This window comes from Euphorbia lathyris, chromosome 3 (assembly GCF_963576675.1).
Source record: "Euphorbia lathyris chromosome 3, ddEupLath1.1, whole genome shotgun sequence".
Classification (NCBI taxonomy): domain Eukaryota; kingdom Viridiplantae; phylum Streptophyta; class Magnoliopsida; order Malpighiales; family Euphorbiaceae; genus Euphorbia; species Euphorbia lathyris.
The window spans coordinates 91,870,042-91,895,930 of NC_088912.1; the positions used below are offsets into that span (position 1 = coordinate 91,870,042).

General features: G+C 34.7%; 2 protein-coding genes across 2 annotated transcripts; both read left to right on the top strand.

Moving 5' to 3' along the window:
* The first annotated feature begins 4,994 nt into the window (after positions 1-4,994).
* Positions 4,995-8,158, top strand: LOC136223929 (uncharacterized). Its single transcript, XM_066012106.1, has 2 exons — positions 4,995-5,665; positions 5,921-8,158. Exons 1-2 carry the CDS (start codon positions 5,122-5,124, stop codon positions 7,447-7,449), a joined length of 2,073 nt encoding a protein of 690 aa, XP_065868178.1. The 5' UTR covers positions 4,995-5,121; the 3' UTR covers positions 7,450-8,158.
* A 1,097-nt stretch (positions 8,159-9,255) lies between these two features.
* LOC136223930 (co-chaperone protein p23-1-like) lies at positions 9,256-12,969 on the top strand. The gene is made up of 5 exons (XM_066012108.1): positions 9,256-9,655; positions 9,794-9,974; positions 10,977-11,130; positions 11,228-11,265; positions 12,566-12,969. The coding sequence occupies exons 1-5, from the start codon at positions 9,651-9,653 to the stop codon at positions 12,665-12,667; spliced, it is 480 nt and encodes a 159-aa protein (XP_065868180.1). The 5' UTR covers positions 9,256-9,650; the 3' UTR covers positions 12,668-12,969.
* The last annotated feature ends 12,920 nt before the right edge of the window (positions 12,970-25,889 follow it).

Consider the following 25,889-nt stretch of genomic DNA (forward strand, 5'->3'; position numbering starts at 1 on the left):
CACCCATTCAGCCTGTTCTGCACTCTATCCACTACATACTGAAAGTCACTGCGATCCACTCGTTTATAGAAGAGAAACACTCCCAGATACTTACCCAGGTTCGTAGTCGGTGCCACTTGCAACACCGTGCAAATCCTAGAAGCAACCCACTCCGGAACATTAGAGGAGAAGGAGACCTTCGATTTGGAGAAGCTAACACACTGCCCTGAAGCAAAATAAAAACTGTCCAGGACGCCTTTCATCATGATGGCCTGATCTACCGACGCCTGCGCCATCAGTACGATATCATCGGCAAACATCAAATGAGTGAGATTAGGACCTCTTCTAGACACCTGTATCGGCTTCCAGCTCCCATTCCCAATGGCATCGCCAATAAGATGGCTCAGCCGCTCAATACAAAGCACAAAAAAATAAGGGGACAGAGGATCCCCTTGACGAAGACCACGGTTCGGGCTGAACTCCTGGGACTCTTCTCCATTCCACAGAACTGACATACGCGGAGTGGAAACACAAGTCATAATCAAGTCCACCCAATGAGGAGGAATATTAAGAAGCACCATCGTATCACGGAGGAAATCCCAATTAATGCGGTCATAAGCTTTCTCTAGATCAAGCTTAAGGATCATGACTCCAGTTCTACCTGATCTTCGTTTAAGTGAATGCACAACCTCTTGCATAAGAATAATATTATCAGAAATCTGCCTACCTGGAACAAAACTACTCTGACACGGGGCCAATGAGATACTGGAGGTGTTCTTTTAATCTCAGAACTAAGCATTTAGTGATGGCCTTATACAGCACATTACACAAGCTAATGGGCCGGAATTAGGTCAGGTTAACAGGATTGGCCACTTTAGGAATAAGGGTAATCAGGGTTGTGTTCAAACCCTCCTCCAAAACTCCCGAATTGAGCGCCTTCAGAGCACAAGTGCAAGTAGTGGGCCCAAGGATGTCCCAGAACTTTTGGTAGATAAAAGCCTGGAACCCATCTTTGCCAGGCGCTTTAAAAGGGGGCATAGCGAAAACTGCTCTCCTGACATCCTCAGTAGAAAACAACCTGTTTAGACCATCAATGGCCATAGCATTCCAATTCGGAAAACTCTGACAAGTCATGAGCTTTGGTCTACCCCTCACGTCATCCGTGTACACCCCCTGAAAGTAGCTAATTGCTAGCTGCTTCAAACGACTATCATCCCAAATCCACTCACCCCCAATATCTTGAAGGCCATCAATGCGATTTCTCCTCCTACGGATCAAGGTCATAGTATGAAAAAACCTGGAGTTCCGATCACCATATTTAATCCATTGAACATGGGATTTCTGGAACCAAAGAAGTTCCTCCTGTAGAAGAACCGCCGACAACTTATTAGACAGTCGTCTTTCCAGTTTAAACAGGCCTCCCTCATTAACCTGGCATAACCTTTTTTGAACACCATCAAGACGAGCCATAAGCCTTTTCTTTCTATAGAAGATATTACCAAAAGTGCTAGAGTTCCAATTCTGAAGACTAGAAGCCAGATGTTGGAGGCCCTTTACCAACCCATTCGACCCATCCCAGTTATCTCTAAGGACAGCAGCGAAACCAGGGTGTTCAGCCCAAGCAGCCTAAAATCTAAACAGAGTGCGACTATGCCTCGGGTTACCATCCATTACATCAATCAAAATAGGCGTGTGGTCAGAGTTGTGTCTAGGGAGATGCCGAACAATCCCGTTAGGAAACAAATGCCTCCAGCCAGAATCACACAGAGCCCGATCCAACCTACAGGCTACACGAGTGCGAGGGGAGCACCCGCGGAACTAAGTAAAAGGGGGCCAACAAACCCCACATCAATGAGCTGGAGAGAGTTAATCCAATTAGAAAAAGAATCACAACGAGAAGCAGAGACACTTGAGCCTCCTATTTTTCCTCAGCGGATTTAATACAGTTGAAGTCTCCTGCAATAACACAGGAAAGTCTGACAGAGGACTTCACACTCACCATATCGGCCATAAACTGACTCTTAGCAACGCCCTGGGGTCTTACGTAAATAGCAGTAAGCTCAAACTTAACTCCCTTTGAGCTACCAACCAGGATAGTGACACAAGCATGAATAAACTAGTAATTTTTGTACTGAACATCAACTAGCACCTCAGCAGCATCCCAGAACATCCAAATCCCTCCCCTGAAGCCATCAGTTTCCACAATCTCCATAGAACTAAACCCCATACCTTTCCGAATTTGGTCAGCACGGGAGCCAGGAATCCTAGGTTCAAGAAGAACAACAATAGAAGGACGATGGGTCCTAATAAGATGAAACAGAGACCTCTGGAAGACCCTTCCTTCAGCGCCAAAGCAATTCCAAATAACAAAACGTATTAAAGGAAAAAACAAAAAGAGAAGCAAAGAGCACCAACAACGCTTATCTAGGGAGGTGCAACCTCTCTTCCACAACTCCTTCCATGTTCTCTAACTCCTCAGATATCCTACCAATAGCCAAACATTCACTTTGACTAGGATGGAGGCCGCTAGTCTATCCCCCAGCATCCGACTGTAATTGAATCCGTTTACCTTTATTTTTCCTTGCATCAAAGCCAGTTGGAGCCAACTTCAAGGCCTTATTGGCCTCATTCGACTCAGGGCCAGCCAAGTCCCCAAAAGAGTTCTTGCTCACGAAAGAGCTACTACTTGTAACCATTTTCAACCTCTTCCCTTTCTTGTTTCGACTCGCATCAGCCTCATTTAGCCCTGAGTTAGCAAAGACCTTGCTACCAATTTCCTTACTATTGCCCCAATCCGAATGGACTCCCTCAAAGGGATCCACATCAACACTCCCAAGGTCAACAGCAAGCGGCTTAGAAGGGACTCTGACACGAGAAGCTTGCTTCCTTCGGGGCACAGCCATCCAAGGTCCATACTCATGCTCCTCCCGACTTGAAATAGTAGCAGCGGGAATCAGAATTGACTCACTATTGTTTCCTTCAATCACAGGGTCCATTATAGGCTTCTTAGTCTGCTCCATTGTATCACTCTCAGCTCGTGCCACTCTTGTGCACAAAACTTCATTGACACTCGGCCAGGAGCAAACTTGTCTAAGATGACTATAACGACCGCAACCAATACACACGGTATGTAACCCTTCATATTCTACTCTCTGCTCCATCCCATCAAGATCAAAACAAGCAATAAGGGGTTTCAGCAGGTTAATCTCAACACAGACCCTTGCAAACTTACCACGATCAGCAAAGGTCGTGTTATCGTCGACCTTAATAGGCTTTCCAATAGCTTCGGCAATAGCCAAAAGAACATTTTGATTATAATAGAATAATGGTATTTGAGGGAACCTAAGCCACACAATGGTAGATTCCATCAGGGAGTTTGAAGGAGAAAACGTGGGGGACCAGGTACGCACTGTTAGATAATTTCCTTGAACAATCCAAGGTCCATCCAGTATTATATGCTCTCTGTCCAGGGGGTCATCAAATTTAACAACATAAAAACCATTCCCAACTTCCATCATCTTAAAGTTGGCAATCGGCTTCCACAAATCTGAAACCTTCTTGTGCAAGGTAATATATCCCAGCTTTGTCCCAAGCAGCTTAATGATTAGGGCACTATTCCATTGAGTTGTTAATTGTTGTTTCAGGGATGGGTCAAGTGATACCTTTGGGTATAAAGGATTCGCCTCATCAACAGTAATCACCACTTTCCCATTCTCACGAAGGTTTTCACGAACCTTGGAATCCCGTATCACTTCTTTATTCAGCAATAGGTCTCTCCAGTTCCTACGTGGTGGCTCCGCACCAGGATTCAATCTCGACCACGAAGGCCCCTGTGGATCAGAAGAAAACGGATTCGGGGGGTCAGCCGGCGGCCGGCCAAAGACGGGCGGCTGAAGGGTCTCCATTGGGAGACCGAACGACGATCGCAAGGTTAATCGCCAAGAGGATTTATCACAAGATCCTATTATTTCTCCAAGATCCTATTTTTTCTCCAAAAGCTCTTTCCTTAAAGAAAGAAAGAAAGAAAGAAAAAATTTGTTTTTACTAGCTAAATTTGATAATTTAGAGTCATATCACTTTATTGGAGATACTTTAACACATTTCCCTTTGTACTTTTAAAAGTTACAAATAACCACTATTCTTGGGAAATGACATTCAATAACCCTCTATTTTTCAATGGAAGTTATTTTGTTCAAAAATAGAGATTACCGAATTAAGTGTACAAGAATATAAAATTATGGCAAAAAAAACATAATTAGGCCCCTAAACTTTATCTGTTTTAAGGATCATACATTATTTTTTCACATTGAGCTATTGATCATTAATTTTGTATGGATTCAACTCTTATTTAACTTTTGCATCGAATGTGGACGACAAGCGCCGTTAAGGATTCAACCTGCTGATGTGGACATTTTTACTTCCATGTGAACAAATAAAAAAAAAAATAAGTTTCTTGACTAGGGGAAAAAGAGTAAAAAATAAAAAATAAAAAATACAGAAATCGATTTCCAATAGGTTTTTCTAAGCTGGAATTCAAGTTTGGAAAAACCTACTGGAAATGGATTTTGGTATTACGGAAGAAGATCGATTTGGCGATTCTGATGCAGGAAATCACGAAATTAAAGAGGAGAAAATCAAGATTGGAAGAACCTACTCGAAATTAATTTCTATAACTTCTTTATACTTTTTAATTATTTTTATTTCTCCTAGTAAATAAACTTTTATTTTTATTTATCCATTTCAACAGGCCAAATGACTCTAATGATGTATGCAACCCAAACTCGATGAAAAAATTAAATAATAGTCTAATCCGTAATAAAATCAATGATCAATAGTTGAATATAAAAAAATAATTAATGAGATACCTTTAAAACAGATAAATTTTGGTTTAATTATATTTATTTATTTATTTATTGTTTCAAAAAATTATATTTATTTATTTATTTTGCCTGAAATTTAAAAAAAAAAATAAAATTAATACATCATTTGCAATTTTTACCGGGAATCTGAACAGACCCTTGAAAGCAAAAAGCAAGTGCGAATGGCATCCTTATCTCAAATTCAAATTTCAGTTTAGGGTTTATGGCTCCATCTTGTCCATAGCAATGAAATTAGGCAGAGCTGGTTTGGCCAAATATAGGTATGAGATTGAGAAGGGGAGACATTGTATGGGCAAGAGTAGTATTCCCTAAGAAATGGTGGCCTGGTTTGGTTCGAAGCATCGACGGCCACAGAGTCGCCGTTTCATTCTTCAACGACGGCGAGGATCCTCGGGTTTTCTTAGAAACGGAAGTTTTCTCCTTTGCAGAGAACTTTGAGTTACTGACTAAAACACTTAAAAACTGTAGTAGAGGGAAGGAATTGTTGGACAGTGCCTTGAAATTGGTCGCTCGACGGGCCGCTTACAGCTTAAAATGCCCTTGTCATTTCCGTCCATCGCCAGAAGGAGGTAAAATTTATAAGCGGAGCAGGAGTAGAAGGGATGCATTTCGGCCGGATGATTTGTTGAGTCTCGTTCATGGCTTGGCGGTTTCACCCTTTGTTGGAGATTCGGATTTCGTCAGTACCGTAACTATGGCTTCCCAGCTTAATGTCTTTCGGTGTTACCTAATTGCTGAGCGGAAGGGTTTTCTAGATTTAAAAGCAACGAAGGAACGGCTTTCGAATTCTCCATTGCCTACAACAGGTGTGTCCAAAATCCTTTATGTGATGAGTACATAAAAGTACTTGTTTTTATCAGTCTATGATTACTGTGTTGCCATTTTCATTATTGACTTGATGAGATTAACTGATAAAAATAGGTTCATTTGCCTACCTTGTGCAATTAGCTTCTCTTATATTCTATAATGGACATGACCAGTTTCAATCATTGTGAACTACTGTGTAGATTACATCTTTATTTGTTTTTAAGAATGTGCTTCCCATGTGTATGTTGCTTCAGGTGCTCAATCATCTGGTGTTTCAAAGTTGGGCTTTGAATCCTTGAATGCGGATCAACCTAACAGTGGATCGTGGATTGAAGTTAACCATGCCAACACACAATCATTGAATAGGATGCTGGTAAATGTGCAATATCTTGCTTTTGATAATAATTATACAAGGGAAGGATGCTTAAGCACGCTGCAACGGAACTGTATGCCGATCAGAAATTTGGGATGCCAAGCTGTCTCCAATTTTGAAATTAATAAATGCAGTGAGAGTAGCAGTGACTTGCAATTGTGTCAGCCAAGTGTAGAGGGTAATGGAAAGAATTGTTGGGATACTTCCGCTCCCCCTCCGTCAAATTCCTCTGAATTCCTGAGGCAGTATGATCATTCTGTTGAATCTGATTTTCGCTTTAAGTTGTATAAGAGTATGCCCCTCTCTTCAATCAATGGAATTCCTGATGATAGTCAGAGAAGTGAAATTGGGCGCTCTATATGTGGATTGGAATCTCTGATATCAGTGCCTTCTTTTTCTGATCTTTCTTTGAAGTTCTCCAACAGAATGCCTTTGTCCTGTTACAATTGCACAGATGCTGTAGTAGAAAACAGTTCCAGATGTGAGGAAAATGACAAGGATAGTGTTGAAACAAGATATTGCCTGCCTTCTGCTGCTTGCAGTGGCAATTATAATGTTCGTGTTGAATCCAATAGACTAGAGAGCAGTTGTGCTGCTTTTAGATTTAGAGAGAGCTCTACAGAGAATAAGTTGCATCTTCCAGTGGTTCCTTCAGATGCATTATCATACACACCTCAAGTAGCTCAGCAATCACCGCATACTATCCAGATGGAGCATAGCACTAGCATTGACAAACATAAAATTTCTGTCGAAAGCAGTAGACAAGATGGCATCAATACAGCTTTTATTTCTAGAGAGAGCTCTATGGTGAAGTTGCTGCTTCCTTTAGTTACTTCAGATGCACCATCATCCATGCCACAAGAAGCTCAGAAATCAGAAAATACTATCCAGATAGATCATAGCAGAGACAACTGTAACATTTCTGTCGACACCAGTAGGCATGAGAGCACGAATGCAGCTTCTAGTTGTAGAAAGATCTCTATGGAGAAAAAGCCAAACAGAGATAAGCAATCAGCAGCACATACTATGTACGGAAGCTGTCAATTTCTGTACATGAAGTTCCCTAGGGATTTTAGTCTTCCATCCAAGAAGGATTTGGTGAGGAAATTTCGTAGATTTGGGCAAATAGATTTGGTCAGAACCAAAGTCTTCGAGTGCCTGGGGTCTGCCCAGGTGGTTTTCCTACACCATATTGATGCAGTAGCTGCTTATCAGTATGCCAAGAAGAAGAAAGGTTTATTTGGTGGAGCAACTGTCCTGTTTTGGCTCGATCCGCATGAGGAAAAGAGAAATCAATCCAAGTTTGTAGCTCCCATGCCTAAACTAAAATCATGCTTTAGAAATCCACATTTAGGTGGACAAGACGATAAGAAGCGATCCAGGAAGGTGCGTTTTCTTATGCAAACATAGTCTAGAATACCATGAAGGTAACTTGTGAATGTGCTTAGGAGTATCGACTGAAGTTGCTTAGGCAATTTAGTTTGTGTATATGCCAGTTGCTCATATTTTGAGGTTAGTATAGATTTTATGAGCAACCAAACTTGTATAGCTTTTGTCTAACTCTTTGCTTTTGTGCAACCAGATGAAATGAATCATAAACAAGTATGTAGTTCCTCACCAGAATTTTGTACAATCATATACTGAATGTTGCCATTAATGGGAGGAATGCAAGCTATGAGCATTTGAATCAACATCATTTTTTGTGCAAAATGCTCATAGCTTAATTTAAATTAAGTTTTCTTTTAGTTTAATTTACCCTGGGTTTATATTTCAATTATTTTTAGCAACAGCATAAATTAGAGCAACATTTAAGAATTCAGCTACTAAGTATGCAACTAGTCAACCACTCTGCTAACAATTGTAAGTATGTTTAGAATTACAGTTTACAAATCTAAAAATAGCTCTAATTTGTATCTTTTCTCTATCAATAAAAAAATATAAATTAGATTTTTCTTTAAAGGATTTTTTTTTGTTACATAAATTAGATATTTTGATAATTATTTTTTTTGAGACTCCAGCAATTGATTAAGACCCAATTATTTAGAATTGACATATTTTTGTCCCCTTGAGATCCATGAATCTAATATTAGTTAACCTTGTTATGTACATACGTATTAGTGTATCCCTATCAAAAATTGGATTAATGTTTTAGGCTGTTTCTAAATTTAATATTCACTATATAGAAACAACTAGAACATACAAAATAATATAAAAAAAAAACTCAGGAAAATATTAAAAAAAATACATTTTATTAATATTAAAAATCATAAAAAAATGCATTATTAGAAATCAAAAAATTAAGGGTTTGATTGGATGGAGGGTTTAGAGGGGTTAGTAATGGAAAGGTTAGTAAGGGTTGATAGAAACCCTTGTTTGGGAGGAGGAGGGGTTAGTAAGGGTTTCTACAAACCCATGTTTGGAACAAAAAAAAATAGGAGGGTAAGGGTTTTGAAGGGTTTCTTTTTAATAAATTGCATCCAATTTTGAACCCTCCAATTTGGTGGGTTTGGAATGGTTAGAAATTCCCCTTCCTTCCATTTCCTTACCTTTCCCTACCCTTCCGTACCCTTCCTTTATTAACCCTTCCCTACCCTTCATCCAATCAAGCCCTAAAAGAGAAAATACGTTTGATATACCAGTTGTGATATATCAGAAAATATTTTGTTAAGAACATAAAAATAGAAAAAGGAAGATGTTTTTGTAAATTTAATGAATAAGGGTGTCCAAATGGAATATGATAATCTATATATTTTATATAATTGAATCAGTTTTTAATTTAGGGTTAAGGTGCAAAAATACCCTTAACGTTTTGGACCATGAGCAATTTTACCCCTAACGTTTAAAATGGTGCAATTTTATCCCTAACGTTGGAAGCCAAGAGCAATTTTACCCCTAATGTTAATAAATTGTGTCAATTTGAGAAATAATTCATCAAACTGTCTTCTCGTTCATGAATCCTGTTATCTACACTTCATACGTGTGTTATTTTATCAGTAACAAATCACAAAGATGTGAAAAAAAATAAAAAAATATACTGTCTTTTTATACGGATTAGACAAAAAAAATTCAAAAAATCCACCGAATTTATAAATATTAATCTCAAATTGACAAATTCTATTATTAAATTATAAAAAACATGAAATCTTTTTTTTAGAACGAATTATTATGCAATTGATATAGAATAATGAACAAAAATATATGTGTTTTATAATAGTATCTGAAATTGATCCAATTTATCAACGTTAAGGATAAAATTGTTCTTGACTTCCAAAGTTAGGGATAAAATTACACCATTTTAGACGTTAAAGGTAAAATTGTTCCTGACCCAAAATGTTAGAGGTATTTTTACACCTTAACCCTTTAATTTATAATGGGCTTGACCTAATATGACTACCCAGTTGAAAGCTATAAAGTTTCCACCTTTGCCCGAATAGTGGCAAAATCATTCGAAATATAGAGGGAAGAGAAAGAAAGCACCTGACTTCTCTGGAATGTTCGACCTTTTCTTCAGCTCTCTGCTGCCAATATAAGGATGATCACTATGACTTCTTCCTTAGCATACCTCACTAAAACAATCTTTTACTGTTCTATTTCTTCTCTTGTTTCAAAAAATGAGGTAAGCCTTCATCTTCTCCTTCAATTATGTCTGTATTCTCTTTTTGATCAAGTTGTTCCTTTTGGTATATGTACTTTGCACATCTCTGCCTAGTTAAGGTTTCACCTTTAATTCTCCTTATGTGTGCTTTTATTGCAGCCGGCACCCAGTTGTGAAATGGGCTCAGAGAAGTGACCAAGTTTACATAACGGTTGAGTTGCCAGATGCTAAAAATGTAAAGCTGATGCTTGAACCAGAAGGGAGATTCATCTTTTCTGCTACAAAAGATGATGTCCCTTATCAGGTTGAAATTGATCTGTTCGATAAGGTCAATGTAAAGGTAAGATGATCATCATATCTTTGAAGTTAAATCATATCCACTATCTTGCATGTAACAGATTGGAACTTATGGTTTTAAACGGAGATATATTAAAAACACATCTTATTAAAATTCAGTTCATCCCTTCACCATTAGGGTGCAAACGAGCCTGTCTAATTCGCAAACTGTTTGAGTTGGCTCGGTTAAAGTTCGGATCGATTTGACTCGGCTTGAGCTCGAGCAATTTGGCTCGGTCAAAGCTTGCTCAAAGTTCATATCGATTGGGCTCGACTCGGTCAAAGTTCGGATCGATTGGGTTCGGCTCAAGTTCGAGATCGTCTCGAGCATTAATGAACCTGAGTCCGAGTTTTCTTGGTTCGGCTCGAAAGCTCGTGAGCAAGTTCGAGGTTTTTTTTATTAATATTATATATATTATTGATTTTTAATTTTAATTTAAATACATTTTAATTATGTAATTTTTTATTAGTTTTTTTATACTTTGACCACACATAAATGATTGGCTCAAAACTCTTTGAAACTATATGGTTGTACACTAAATGTTAAATTTGAATTGGTTAGATTCTATATTTGTTTAATCTTATTATTTTGTTAAAATTTAAATTTGTTGTATATGTTATATTTGGTTTTTAGAGTTTAAATTTAGTATTCTTTCATTAAAAACTGATTTTAAATAATAAAATGTTAATCGGATATAATGAAGTATATTTAAAACTGTTTCAAAAAATTCAAAATGAGCCGCTCCCACGAACTCCAAAATTCCAGACTCGAGCTCGCGCCGAGCCCGACTTCTCGAGCCGAGCCGAGCATACCCATGTTCGGTCTCGGTTCCGGTTCGGCTCAGTTGCACCCCTACTCAACATCATCCTAAAATTCAGTTCATCCCACTCACCATCATCCTAAAATTCAGTTCATCCCGGCCCTACCTACTAGGGATCGGGTGGTTACATTGCATAACTTCAATTTAAACTGAAAGAAACAACTAAATATTGGATTTTTCTGCAGGAAAGCAAGTACAGCATTGGGGTGAGAAACATTGCCTATGTTATAAAGAAAGAAGAGAAGAAGTGGTGGAGCAGGTTGATTAAGCAGGAGGGAAAGCCTCCTGTTTTTATCAAAGTTGACTGGGACAAATGGGTCGATGAAGAAGACGAGAATGGTAAATGTTGTTGTTGATGTATAACCGATGTTGTTCTCATGTAATGTTCATGTAGCTTTATTAACCTTGAGTCTTCTTCTTCTGTTGCTTTTAACAGAGAAAGGTCGCTCAGATTTTGATGACATGGATTTCTCGGTGAGTTAACACTATGGATTTTCCAAGTCTATTGCTTCTTTTTTTCCCAACTTGAGTTGTTAAATGTGGATCTTGTGCTGTTTTTGCTTCACCTGAGATGGAAATTGGGTTTTGATTACAGAATCAATAATATTATCTTAAAAAAAAGCTGTAGTTAACAGTTCAGGAACGATCATTTATTCCTGACGTTTTGGGATAATACCATTTACAATTGAGGGTCTAATATTAACAAATTGAATCAAGTTCAGGCATTATTAATAGGGGAAATGATTAGAATCCGGTTCACCATGTGAAATGGAGGACCTTCCATACATGTTTTGCCACGTGTAATATGGACTCATAATCTTTATAAAAGGTCCCACTATTTTAATTATTAAATGGGGTCATCCTCCAAGTGTCCAAATGTGAATTGGGGTCCTCCAAGTGACATGGAAGACCGGGTGCTCAATATAAGAACTCAATAGCAAATAAAAACATAAATTTACTCGTCATTATGTTGTTCCCATCTTGTTTGGACTTTTATCACTTTTTCTATATGCATTGGAAAAAACATACATTTTAAAGGCGTGTCACTTCAAACTCATAAAAAATGTCAAACTCTTTGCTTTGGTGTACACGGGAATGAAATATTTAGATTTTTTTAATAATATTTGAAATTGGTTCAAATTGCGAGATCCTCAATTGTACCATTTATGATTTGGATTCTTTTTCATAATGTTTGAAATTGGTTCAAATTGCGAATGTTAGATCCTTAATTGTACCATTTATGATCGTTTTGTACCATTTATGATTGATGTTAAGATTAAAATTCCTCTTGGCGGATAACAAGGGGATTAGAAGGAGTGAAACTTTCAAGTTAAGCCATTCCTTATATCTTAATTTCATTGAAGAGCAGTTTAAATGAACTCAAAACAATGGTAACAAGCTATCTATGGAATGATATATTAGTTTGTTACACTAAACTTTGGGACGTATCTCAAATTTGATTTAAGATGGGGACCATCTGAAGTATTCTGATATGCATAATTCGTACAACAAAATCTGAGTGAACGGAGTCGGGGTGGATGGACCCTCCTGACTGCTTTTTCCCCGGAGTCGGGGCGGATGGACCCTCCTGACTGCCTTTTCCTCCGCCACTGTCTCAAAGTGAAATATACTACTTATATTTCTGTTATATTTCTGTTTTTGTGACCATAAAGTTCACGTTCTCCATATAGAAAAATTGCTAGTACCTTGAAATGTATTTTAGCATGTATTGCTATACTCTTGATATTGATAATTGTGGCTTCAAAATTCTCAGACGACCAAATCAAAAAAGAAGAAGAAGAGAAAGAAGCAGAGCCTTGTAAATCAGCTACTGAGGAAGCTAAAGCTTGAATGCCTTGGGAAATCACGAAGCTAGAAATCTCAAGCTTTATATAGTTTTTCTTTGCCTTTAGTCTCAAGCTTTATAGTCTTTGTTTGCCTTTAATTAACGAAAAGACTAATGAGGGTTGATTTGAGTGGTAAGGCGTTGAACCTCTATCATTGATGTAATTTACTTATCAAACCATATATCATAGTGTAGAGTCAGTTTTGATGCTAAGTGTATAATTTTGACTCTTCCTCCCATATCACGTAGACGTTACTCATTTTGGCTGAATCGTATTTATTGGATCTCATTGTTTTAAAATATGTATACATTATTTAAAGATTCACGCGTTGTATGGATTATATAATATTGTTTAACTAATTTTATGGTGGCTTTAAATTATGTTTGCATTGTAAATTTTCTTATTAAAATTTAATAATAACTAGTTTTGTCCCACGGATCGATTAAATTTTTAATATTTTAATATTTTTTAATTATATATATGCAAATGATATTTTATTTTAAAATAATTTAAATTTATAAAAAAGAAATATTATTTTAAAAAATAATTTTATATAATTTTTTATTTTTAAAAAAATAGTTAATGACAAATTTAATATATGGATAGTAATTGTATTAAAAATAATATTTTTAATTAATTAGATTGTAAAATAAAGTAATAAGTAGTTAATATTTTATTTTATTAGAAAGATTGAGTATATTGATTCGAACAGCATTTCGCTTCATATAATATTTTGCTTTGTAAACTTTGTAAATTTTTGTATTGAGAAATAATATAATAGTGAGTTTTCTTTATAAATAATATAATTGTTTACTTATTCTTTTTAAGTAGTTTGTAATAGTCTAAATGAACCTACATTGTATAAGTATTTTTTCTCTGTTTTAGTATAACAACTCATTTATTTAAAAGTAAAAATCATTTTCAAATTGATGGGATTAATATCTCAAAATTTTAAAAAATAGTTGTATTTGTTTTTTTATAATTGATTTTATAGTTAATTTTTCTTTTCATTTAAACCTTTTTATAGACTGCATCAATATTTTCGATGTTTCATTCTATATTTTTTTTTAATTTTATTTTTGTATTCATTTTTGTAATAGTAATCTAATTATTTTTACAAATTATATTGAATAATTAGACTAAGTTTTTTTGGTGTTATATATTTTATATATGTATATTTTAATTTAATATATATTTTTATTGATAATTCAAATCAAATTAAATTAATTTAGAAAATAAAAATTGATTAATTTTGTTTATAGAAATTTTAACTAAAATAAAAGTGAATGATTTATTTATTTTTATAAAAGTTAGTGATTTATGTAATATATACATTTTCATATTGTTTTTTAACTGAAATTCTTTAAAATAATAATAATAATATATGAGATTAATTAAGAAATATATTAGAATAAAATGAAAAACCAAAAATTTAATTAAACTATAACTAAAATTCAATATTATGTTTGTGATACAAAAGAATTACAATCTCTATGTTAAAATGAAAGCAACATCAATTTATTATGTTATAAAAAAGGGTTAAGGTTCAAAAATACCCCTAACGTTTTGGGTCAGGAGCAATTTTACCCCTAACGTCTAAAATAGTGCAATTTTGCCCCTAACGTTTGTAGCCAATAGCAATTTTACCCCTAACGTTGGTGATTTGGGTCAATTTCAGACACTATTATAAAACACAGATATTTTTGTTCATTATTTTGTACAAGTTGCATATCAATTCATTCTAAAAAAAACGATTTCATGTTTTTATAATTTAATAATAGAATTGGAGATTAATATTTATAAATTCGGTGATTTTTTTGATTTTTTTTATCTAATTCGTACAAAAGACAGTATATTTTTTTATTTTTTTTATTATTTTTTTCACATCCCAACATTTGTTTATGATTTGTTACTGATAAAATGACGCACATGTGAAATGTAGATGATAATATTCATGACCGAGAAGACAGTTTGATGAATTATTTCTGAAATTGATCCGGTTTATCAACGTTAGGGGTAATATTGCTCTTGGCTACAAACGTTAGGGGTAAAATTATACCATTTTAGACGTTAGGGGTAAAATTGCTCCTGACCCAAAACGTTAGGGGTATTTTTGCACCTTAACCCTATAAAAAATTACCATCAATACTTTTCTAATGTTCCACATGAATAGACTTTATCAATTCAATATAGGCGTAAAGCATTTTTTGGCCCTTGATGTATCCAAAATTTATGTATTTAGCTTCTGACCTATTATTTGGTCATATTAGGCCTCTGACCTATCCAATTAGATAAAATTTCACCCATATTGGATGGAAAGTTAACTGTGTTGGAATCCGTTAATGACGTGGCGACAGTCACCAATGAGAAAATGACACGTGACACCTAACAAAAATCTAATTTTCACTTAGATCAAATAATAAGGAAACATTAAATTTACTAACACATTTTTTTAAATAAATTACTAACACATTAAAAATCTAAAAACTGAAAAATTTACTTCGACTTCTTCAACTCCATTCATCTTCCGCATACGATTCCTTCAACTATCTCCTCTAATTTCTTCTTATGATTCCAAGGACTACGAAGTATTTCCCAACCCACAATCAACTCATACGATCCGGGAAAGCCGCCAGACTCCACCACCGCCTTATTATTTGATCTAAGTGAAAATTAGATTTTTGTTGGGTGCCACGTGTCATTTTCTCATTGGTGACTGTTGCCACGTCATTAACGGATTCCAACACAGTTAACTCTCCATTCAATATGGGTGAGATTTTATCTAATTGGATAGGTCAGGGGCCTAATGTGACCAAATAATAGGTCAGGGGTCAAATACACAAATTTTGGATACGTCAACGGCCAAACAATGCTTTAAGCCATTCAATATATTATATATATATATATATATACACACACACATTTAGCCTTTGAATTAAAAAACTTTAATTACATACCAAAAAAATCATAAGAATTAGATACAAATTCATTTTGATGATAATCATTTTGTTTAATGGAATTTCATGATCATCAAAATATTCGAATTCATTATTTATTAGGTTACAATAACCCATCCAATTGAATCAGATTAAGGTGATGAGTTCCCTTATTTTCATTTCATAATATACCATCAGGACATTCAATCAATTTGTTCTTCATTCTTTCATTCTATACAATATCAATTATGCTCACAGATATCACTTCCTTGATTTTATTAATATTTTCTAATAATTATATATTCTTCAATTTCTAAAGCAAGAACACGAAATAAACAAAAGGAGTAGAAAACAAAAATGAAGGGACGAAAAAAAAGAGTATGAGAGAATTATCTTTGTCTTATTTTTTTTATTTCTAAAATAAGATAAAATGTCAAGACATAGGCATATAAAGAGGAGAATGTAAATGTTTTCTGCACATTAATTATAGATTTTATTTTTTTTAATGAAGTATTAACTCCATAAATTAACTTTAGTTAAATAAAAATAAAAAATACAATCTATATCAGTTGGATAAATCCAAATTAAAAAAATTAGTGCATTTTACCAAGTTCTAAATCTAAATTTTAGTTAGAGTTAACAATCAAAACGATTACACATAACAACATATACCAAAAAAAAGCATGGAAATGTATAAAATCTTTATTTTAATGATTTTGAAAAAAAACAAATAAAAAGAAAATATAGATAAAGATACGGAACCGGAACCGGATGACGCCACAAAAGAAATTTCATCTCTAAAAAATGAAACTATAACAACTATTTTTGAATTATAAGACAGAAAATAAAATGATTCTACATGAGCTTCCTATTACAATCTATTGAGATCTTTAAAATTTAAAATATAAAATAATGGTATAGGCTTCTAGGCTCCAACTCCAAGTCTGGGCCTCATTGTGGGCTTCCTTGTCTTCTTTGAATTACATAAAACTTATTCTAAAATTACAAAGAAATGGAAAACGACATGAAGCTCGTATTTATAAAATTACAACCCAAGATTATTACTAGATAAATACGTACATGTAAATTATATTTACAAACAATGTAAGCATGTATCATATAAAAAAACGTTTTAATCACATATAGTAATACATAGCTGATTTAACTATGAAATTGCATAAAATTTGAATCCTAAAATCATGCAATGATTTGCTGATTCAAATATGATACTAGAACATTATGTGGCTTAGAAAAGTTCATAATTCAATTTGCTTTTAACTATTCGTGAGTTATTAAAACTCAAAATTATTGATTTTAATCTTATTCATTTTGCTAATCCAATTAACAAAATATTAGTAGAGGGTCCGCGTGTTGCGCGGGAGGATAAATTTTTTGTACATAAATTTATCATTTTAATATTTTTTAAATTTTATATCATTTACATATAGTGATATTAATATTTTGTTTTAAAATAATTTAAATTTACAAATTGTAAATAAATTAACAAACATACCTTTATAATTGCTTGATAATAGTATTTGAAAGTTGTTGAAATCATAATATATTATTGTCCATGTTGACATGTTTGTAAGAGTCATTCCTTTCCGTTATTGTATAATGTTTTTTCTATATAATCTTGCAATTTTAAAATATTTACTACACTTTGCAATAAGTCTATTGCATTTGTTAATAGAATTTCCTAAATTCATCAAAATCTTCATCAAGCGATGAAGAAACGACAGAATAACACAAATATGAATTAATAATTAATAATGAAACAATAATTCTGAAAAATTTAGAGGATGAATATTTTAATTTGCATATGTAACATGAGATGCTATTTATAATCCAATCGAGAGCACAAACACATCCTTGAAAGGACAGAAAATACCTCTGGGAAAGATTGGAGTCTAAAGCTTGACGATGCTGTTTGAGCCTACCGAATGACGTTCAAAATGCATATCGGAATGTCACCATACTGTTTAGTTTTTGGCAAAAAATATCATCTTCTGGTCGAGCTTGAACATAAAGCCTATTGGACCTTAAAAATTTTAAATTTTGATGTGCAGGCTACAGAAGAACAATGACTCCTTCAACTAAACACTCTCGACGAACTCCGCCTAGGATCGTACAAAAATGCAAAGCTATACAAAGAGTGCACAAAAAATGGCACAAAAAACATGTCCAAATTCGTGAATTTCACAAGGGGTATCAAGTCCTTTATAATTCTCGACTTCGTCTATTCCCGGGTAAGCTCAAAAGTCGATGGACCAGACCGTACACGATAAATCAACACATTTCCATCTGGTGCGGTGGAAATTCAAGGTCCCGGCGGTTCCAACCAAAAGGTAAACAGGCACCAGCTGAAAATATATTTAGGAGGAGCTCTTCCCACAGATAGTGACTCCGCCCAACTACGGGCTTCGTGACACCAGCATCACCATGAGAAAGTCGAGCTACTCTGACTATAAACATATCACCGGTTTGAATTTCTCGAACCATTGTTTATATATTTTATATTTGTTTTCCCGTTTCTCGATTTCTCAATCTTTTACTTTTACATCATAATCAAAAAATGAAAAACCCCTAAATATCCAAAATTAATTGATGTGAATGTATTTCACATGACGCGTGCCCAATGTATACGCCGTGCGAAATCCAAACATTCAAGGGAAAAATTGCCCCTTTTTGGCATCACTCGGCGAGTGAACTCTTCCGCTTTCCGTGTGACCTCATTTATGAACAATTCCATCTCAGTTTTGAAGGTCACTCGACATGTGACATAACGCTCTCACCGAGTGGTATTATTTCGGGGTTAACAATAATAGTTCCAAATTTGTCAAGTCAACCCTCCCTTTTTTCACACATCAATCCCATCCATCACTCTTCCTCATTCCTTCTTTTTTTCCCACATCCATCTCCCTCTTTCCCAATACAAACCCTTCATCTTCCCCATAACCCCCATATTTACTTCCATTTAATATTCATTAATCACTCATTAATTTATCCTTTAATTCTCTAATTCCAATAAAAATCAATAAAAAAAATTTACTGATTAAATAAATCAACAGGTCTATTATTGTCACTCGAAATGCACCCATTACGGCTCACCGAGTGACCTACTGTTTTGGTAATCAAAACATCAGCAGCCATGTCACTCTGCAAGCCATTTCTTTCGCTCGTCGAGTGACTACTTGGGAGTTACGAATTGCAACTCCCTAGTAACTGTCCATTCACATATTTTTAACCCCCACTATTCATCTTCTTCTCCAACCTCATTTCCAACTCCCTCCATTCTTTTCAATTTCAAGCTCCCAACCACTTCCATCTCCTTCTCTCTAGCAACCACACAATGAGAGACCATGATAAACAAAGTAAGATCACCGCCAGCGCCACCGAAATGGGATACCTAGGAAGTCAGAAGCAGCTCCGAAGCTCCATGCATGCCAGATGGTCTTACAAACTTATCCATAAGGCTGGAAAGCAGAACAAAGTGGCAGATGCCCTAAGCTGAAGGGTGGCACTCTTCAAGACAGTGAACCTGGAGGTTGATTGTTTTGAACACGTCCGGGGAGAATATAGGGCGGATCCCGACTTTGGCATTATTTGGGAGAGATGTCAGCACCAAGATGGAGATGGGGCGTACCACTTGATGGATGAATATCTCATGAGGGGAAACCGGCTTTGCTTACCATGCACTTCCATCCGTGAGAAAGTTATTCGGGACTTACATGGCGGATGTCTGGGAGGACATTTTTGACCGGAAAAAACTTATGAAGCAGTGAGTTCCCGTTAATTCTGGCCTAAAATAAGGAGGGGCGTTGCCTACTTGGTAGAACGATGCTATATCTGTCAGACCGCCAAGGGACATGCGACAAATGTTGGCCTGCATCTGCCCCTGCCTGTACCAGAAACCATATGGGAGAATTTATCCATGGATTTTATCCTTGGATTACCCAGAACTCAGAGAGGCATGGATTCTATTTTTGTTATGGTTGACAGGTTTTTGAAGATTGCCCATTTTATACTCTATCGGAAGACGAACGATGCCTCAGTGACCACCAAGTTATTCTTCAAAAAGATTGTCAGGCTACATGGCGTACCAAAGAGCATTGTCTCAGACCGAGATATGAAGTTCCTAAGTCACTTCTGGCGGATGTTGTAGGCCCTTTTTGATACATCTTTGAAGTTCAGTACTACCGCCCACCCCCAGATAGATGGTCAGATAGAGGTAGTCAACCGAACCTTGGGAAACTTACTGCACATCAAGTGTAAGGATAAACCCATGATGTGGGATATGGTTATGGCCCAAGCTGAGTTCGCCTACAATGGATCTGTACATGTGGGAACAGGGAAAACACCATTTGAGGTAATATATACAAAGGTCCTAAACCACACTCTTGATGTAGCCAATCTTCCTAAATGGAACGTGACCGCCAACCAGCTAGCAAGAGATTATGTGCAGATGCACCAAGAAGTGAAGGAAACTCTGGAGGAGTGAAACTAGAAGTTAAAGGCTAAAGCAGATGAGCACCGTAGGGACCTAAAGTTCAAAATTGGGGATGAGGTTACGGTTTGTTTGAGCAAAGAGAGACTCGCCAACGCCCTAAGCAGCAAGCTTCGGCCAAGACGGTATGGCCCATACAAAGTAACCAAGAAGATCAACGCTAATGCCTATCAGTGGCCCTACCTAACTGGCTTGGTAAGATGTCACCAGCTTTCAACATCCGTGACCTTAGTCTATGGAAGCCAGATGGTCCCTTAGAGCTTGACAAAAGCAAATTAGAGTCCAGCTCTTTTAAAGAAAGAGGGAATGATGCGTACATCCTATCTGGAACCACCAACCAAACCCAACCTGGCGGATCCTCTGATACCACAGACCATACAAACAGCACGTGCACCAAGGGCGCATCTCTTCGGGCGTATCAATACTGAGTACCAGGCGGATCCTCAAGCTTACTTCCTTACGAAGGAAACCAACTAACAAACCTGGTAGTCCGTACTTGTACCTTATGTACTATTTGTCTAGGCGTATTACTTATTTTACCCTCTCTTTTACTTCTTTGTTGTAACCCAAGGAGCGTATTCCTTGTCATTTCATTATTTTTTAGAATTCAAAGTTCACACCTTTATCTTGGGATTAACTCCTTCTAGTTTAGCTAGAGAAGAACATCTTTGTCGGTTTACGATTAAAACCTCCTTTATCGCCTTTCAATCTGTATCATCTTCAATATAATATATGGATGTCATGTCATAAAATAAGAGCTTCTACATATTTTCTCTAAATTCTCTCAACTTTCGTTATTATATATAACATAGATTAGTGCTAAATTAGTGAAAACTTTTCAACTTCCAACCAATAAAAATAGGTGTAAACTTTTCGATTTCCAACAGAGAGAAAATAGTAAAAATTATTGTAAAAAGAATTATATGATCTTTTTCTCTACACTATAATATATAGGTGTCAAGTCATCAAAAAAGCGTTTCTACATATTTTCTCCAAATTCTCTCAGCTTTCATTATTATATATAGCATAGATATAGTATAGATGTGATGAAAACACACTTTACTAATATATTTCAATAACCTTCATGGTTTTAAAACATGTGATGAAAACACATTTTACTAATATATTTCAATAACTCTCTTTCTTTCTTTTTTTTAGAAAACTCTCTTTCTATTTTTAGTATGAGATTTAGTTAATTTATGTTTGTAACATCTCAAAACTTAGGAGTTACAATTAATTAGGAATAAGTGTAGCATCTTAATGATAATGGTTATATAATTAATTAAGATCATAATTAATTATAGTGCTATATTAAATTAGAATTTAATTAAAGTAGTTACTAGAAATAAATGTTATTAATGTGATTAATTTCTGAGTAACGCCTAATAAATAAATTTGGTTATAAATATAGTAAAGAGTAACTATAATATATGCCGGTTACTTAATTAAAAGCTATATATATATATATATATATATATATATATATATATATATATATATATATCTATGAGAGTTAGATAGGAAAAGGACACTCTTTGTATTTATACATTGCCCTATTCTTTGCATCTCTATTGTTTTGTTTTGACAAAGTTAAGAAATAGATTTCCATACGATTGTGAAAGGATAAGAGACTAGTGATTGAGACTTAGCGTTTCACTATTTGGATTTCCAGGTAAGTGATAGTTGATATATATTTGTTTGATTGATGTATTTATCTATGTTTTTAGTACTTAATTTTCATTAGTGGATAGAATGAATTTGAAATTGAAAGGACTGATGTGTTGTATAACTTGACTGTTTGAATTCTTATGACGTTGGTTTGAGTTGGAATATAATTTATGGATGTTATGGATACGTGTAATGATATCGTGTTTGATTAAATGATATTGGTTGTATTGGGAGACGAACATGACACATAGAATAATGGTAAATTTATGGCTTGCTTGGTGGAGTTATATTCAAAGTTTTTTCCGTGTACTTGTTGTTGGTATATAATGATGAATTGAGATTTGTTGCTAGACACTTGTTCTTGAGGCTAGTATTAGAGTATCTCGGGATGCGGGATACTCTGTGCTGTTTTTGCTATTTACTGGGGTGGTGCGGGGATACCTGGCAGGGAGTGAGAGAGTGATATCTTGTGATCTTGATATATATTATGATAGTTTTGATTGACCAGTAAACCATTGGATATACTTCTACTCGATAATATTGACCCTTAATTAGTAAATTAACACGAAAACATAGTTATATTATGAATTATGAAATGATATTGATGTGATAATTTATTCCAAATATTTCGGAATCATATAGACATATAATATGTTTTGGTGGTATATATGTTGAATGTGGCAAATAGATATTAGTTGTCACCTTATTAAGTAGACAACTCATCTCTTACCAATTTTTCAGGAGATAAAGTTTAGTAGTTCAAGTGATTCTCTCTCTAGAATTACGTTTTTCATTGAGCGTGTTAGGTGGACCATCATGTTGCAGTTTATTTTAGAATATATTTTGAGACTATAGTTTATGCTTATTTAAATTGAGATGATTGTATTTAGAATTTTATTAGTTATTTTGATTTTAGAGTTAAATGTTTGAATTATGACTTTTAATGAGTAATAAATGGAGACGTTTTAATGCGGTTTAACGAATAATAACAATTTATACTTTAAATTGAGATAATTGTATTTAGAATTTTATTACTCCCTCACAATACATGTCTTTCTAGAGAACTTTTTTTTTCCACAATACATGACATTTTGCTTCAATCTATACATATTAATTTACTTTTACCAAATATACTCATATTTAAGTTGACTTTTTGAATTGGGAATAGATAAAGTTACTAGTGGATCCAATTAATACAAGGGTAACAAAGTCTTTACTTAAAATTAATTGAATTTCTTAATTAGTGTGCATTAACTTAAAAGACATGTATTGTGGAACAGATGGAGTAGTTATTTTGATTTTAGAGTTAAATGTTTGAATTATGACTTTTAATGAGTAATAAATGAGACGTTTTAATGTGGTTTAATGAATAATAAATATTATTGAAAACGAATGCGACATTAATTAACTCGGTTTTATGGGTAATAAATACTATTGAAAATCAGATGTTACATTGTTCCGTCACCAACCCTTAGAATCGCTCCTAAATCAAACCTTGTATTCCGATGCCACTCACTCAGGACTGTTACATTGCATGACTTCAATTTAAACGGAAGGAAACAATTAAAGATTGGATTTTTCTGCAGGAAAGCAAGTACAACATTACCTATCTTATAAAGAAAGAAGAGAAGATGTTGTGGATCAGGTTGATTAAGGAGGATGGAAAAACTCCCGTTTTTGTCAAAGCTAAGTTTGATTTATGGGTCGATGAAGAAGACGAGAATGGTAAATGTTATTGATGTATGACCGATTTTGTTCTCATATAATGTTTATGTAGTTTTATTAACCTTGAGTCTTCTTCTTCTTCTTTTGTGGATTTTAACAGAGAATGGTCTAATAGAGAATGGTCGCTCAGATTTTGATGACATGGGTTTTTCGGTGAGTTAACAACACTATGAATTTGTTTTAATGATTTAAAATCACGAATTAGACCTTTATTTTTTTAAGTTTTGATTTTTTTTAGAGGTTTGGAAAAATTGAAATATATACCACTTTATTCATGACTTTTTGGAATAATACCGTATAATTGTGAGTCTAAATACTAGCAAACTGAATCAAGTTCAGGCATTATTAATAGAGTCTTCTCTAATCTCGTTATTTGTGCTCAATAACGTATTAAAGACATAAGTATACACATGTCATCATGTTGATCCTATCTTGTCCGAACTTTTATCATTTATTCTATAATGTGTTGGACAAAAACAAACATTTTAAAGGCGTTTCACTTCAAACTCGTAAAAAAAAAACTTAAAACTCTTGCTTTTCGAACCAACTAGTATGAAGTATTTAGATTTTTTAATAATGTTTGAAATTGGTTTAAACTGACAATGTTAGATCCTCAAATATTATACTATTTATGATGATAAGATTAAAATTGCTCTTGGCGGATGATAATAATAATAATAGAGATATTTATGTACTTCATTCCTTACTATTAAGAGCTTTATTTAACATAAACCCTCCGATTTGAACATATTAATATGTTCTCCTCTATCTCTAAAAGGAAATGAAGAGCACTTTACGTGAACTCAAAACAATTTTAACAAGCTATTTATGGAATAATATATTAGTTTGTTACACTAAACTTCGGGACGTATGTAGAATTTGATTTTTAGTAATATTGGATTCTTTTGTATTGCTAATTGAGAATGAACCCTGCAGAAGTTAAACATGGGTGAGAACGGTTATCACATTGAGTATAATGACGAAGATTTTGATGCGGACGAGGTGTCTGATGAAGATTTTGATGTTGACGAGTTGACTGATGAAGATTTTGATATTGGCGAGTTGACTGATGAAGATTTTGATACGGAGGAGCTGAATGATGAAGGTTAGAATTTCTGCATATCACTATCTTTTTCTATTGTCTTTCTAAAAGTAATGGCAGAACTAGAATTTAAAACCAAATACTCAAGCATGGCAATGGATAATTGCCCTGTCAATAGACTTAGTCATGGGTCGGGCTGGACCAGGTTCGAGCTGGACCTATCAGGTTTTTAGGTAAAAAAGTTTAATCCAAACACAACTCAACCCGTTATTAATTTAGGCGGGCTCGGACTTAAAAATCAAATCACAAGTCCAACCCATATAAATTCACCTATATATATATATATATAATTTTTAATGATAAATATTTAATATATAAATTTATTAATTAGTATTAATAGACGGACCGGGCTGGACCAGCCTATGCTATTTTTATTAATCCTGAGTCTGCCCAAAAAATAGACGGATTGGGCCTAAGTTCAATTTTCACTGTCCAAACCCGGCCCAAGGGGCACAGGTCTGGACAGGCCGGGCAGGTACCCAGGCCATGGACAGGTCTACCTGTCAATGATGTCTGTGACAGCATGGAATTATAAGTTCAATGTCTTTTAGCATTCATATTAATGTACTCTTGGTATTGATAATTGTGATTTCACAATTCTCAGAGGACCAAATCCAAGAAGCAGAAACAAAAGAAGAAGGGAAAGAAGCAGCAGCACCAGAAACAAAAGAAGAAGCAGCAGAAGAAGGGAAAGAAGCAGAGCCTAGTAAATCAGCTACTGAAGAACCTAAAGCTTGATTGCCTTGAGAAGCCATAAACTTTGTAGTCTTTGTTTGCGTAGATGATTTTAATCTAAGCCTTAAGATGATTTTAATAATCACCATAAAATTTTAATAAATCTAGATGTAATGGTAACCGACCAAATTGATCACTCACTTATCAGATTGAAAATTGTTGATAAACCATATGAATACATAGATCACACTCCTATCCTTAAAAAAAAAAAACGCAACCAGACTTATCAGATTGAAAATTTTACTTACTGTTTGCTGTTACGATTTGTTGTTACTATTTGCTGTTACGATTTGCTGTTTGCTATTGTAAAAAAAAAGAGCAAAGATTCTCTTTTTTTTAAAAATGCTGCTTTTCAAGTGTAAAAAGCAAACAAGATGTTACTAACCAAACACCTAATACTGCTTTTCAGATGTAGAAAGCAAACATGATGTTACTAACCAAACACCTAAAACTCCCCCTTTTGAAATGAAAAGGCAAACAGGAGCATGAAAAGGAGCAACCAAACACCCCCTTAAATAAATGCTGTAAAAGCAAACAAAATATCTATAACTAAATAATCTAGGATTGAAAAAGAAAAG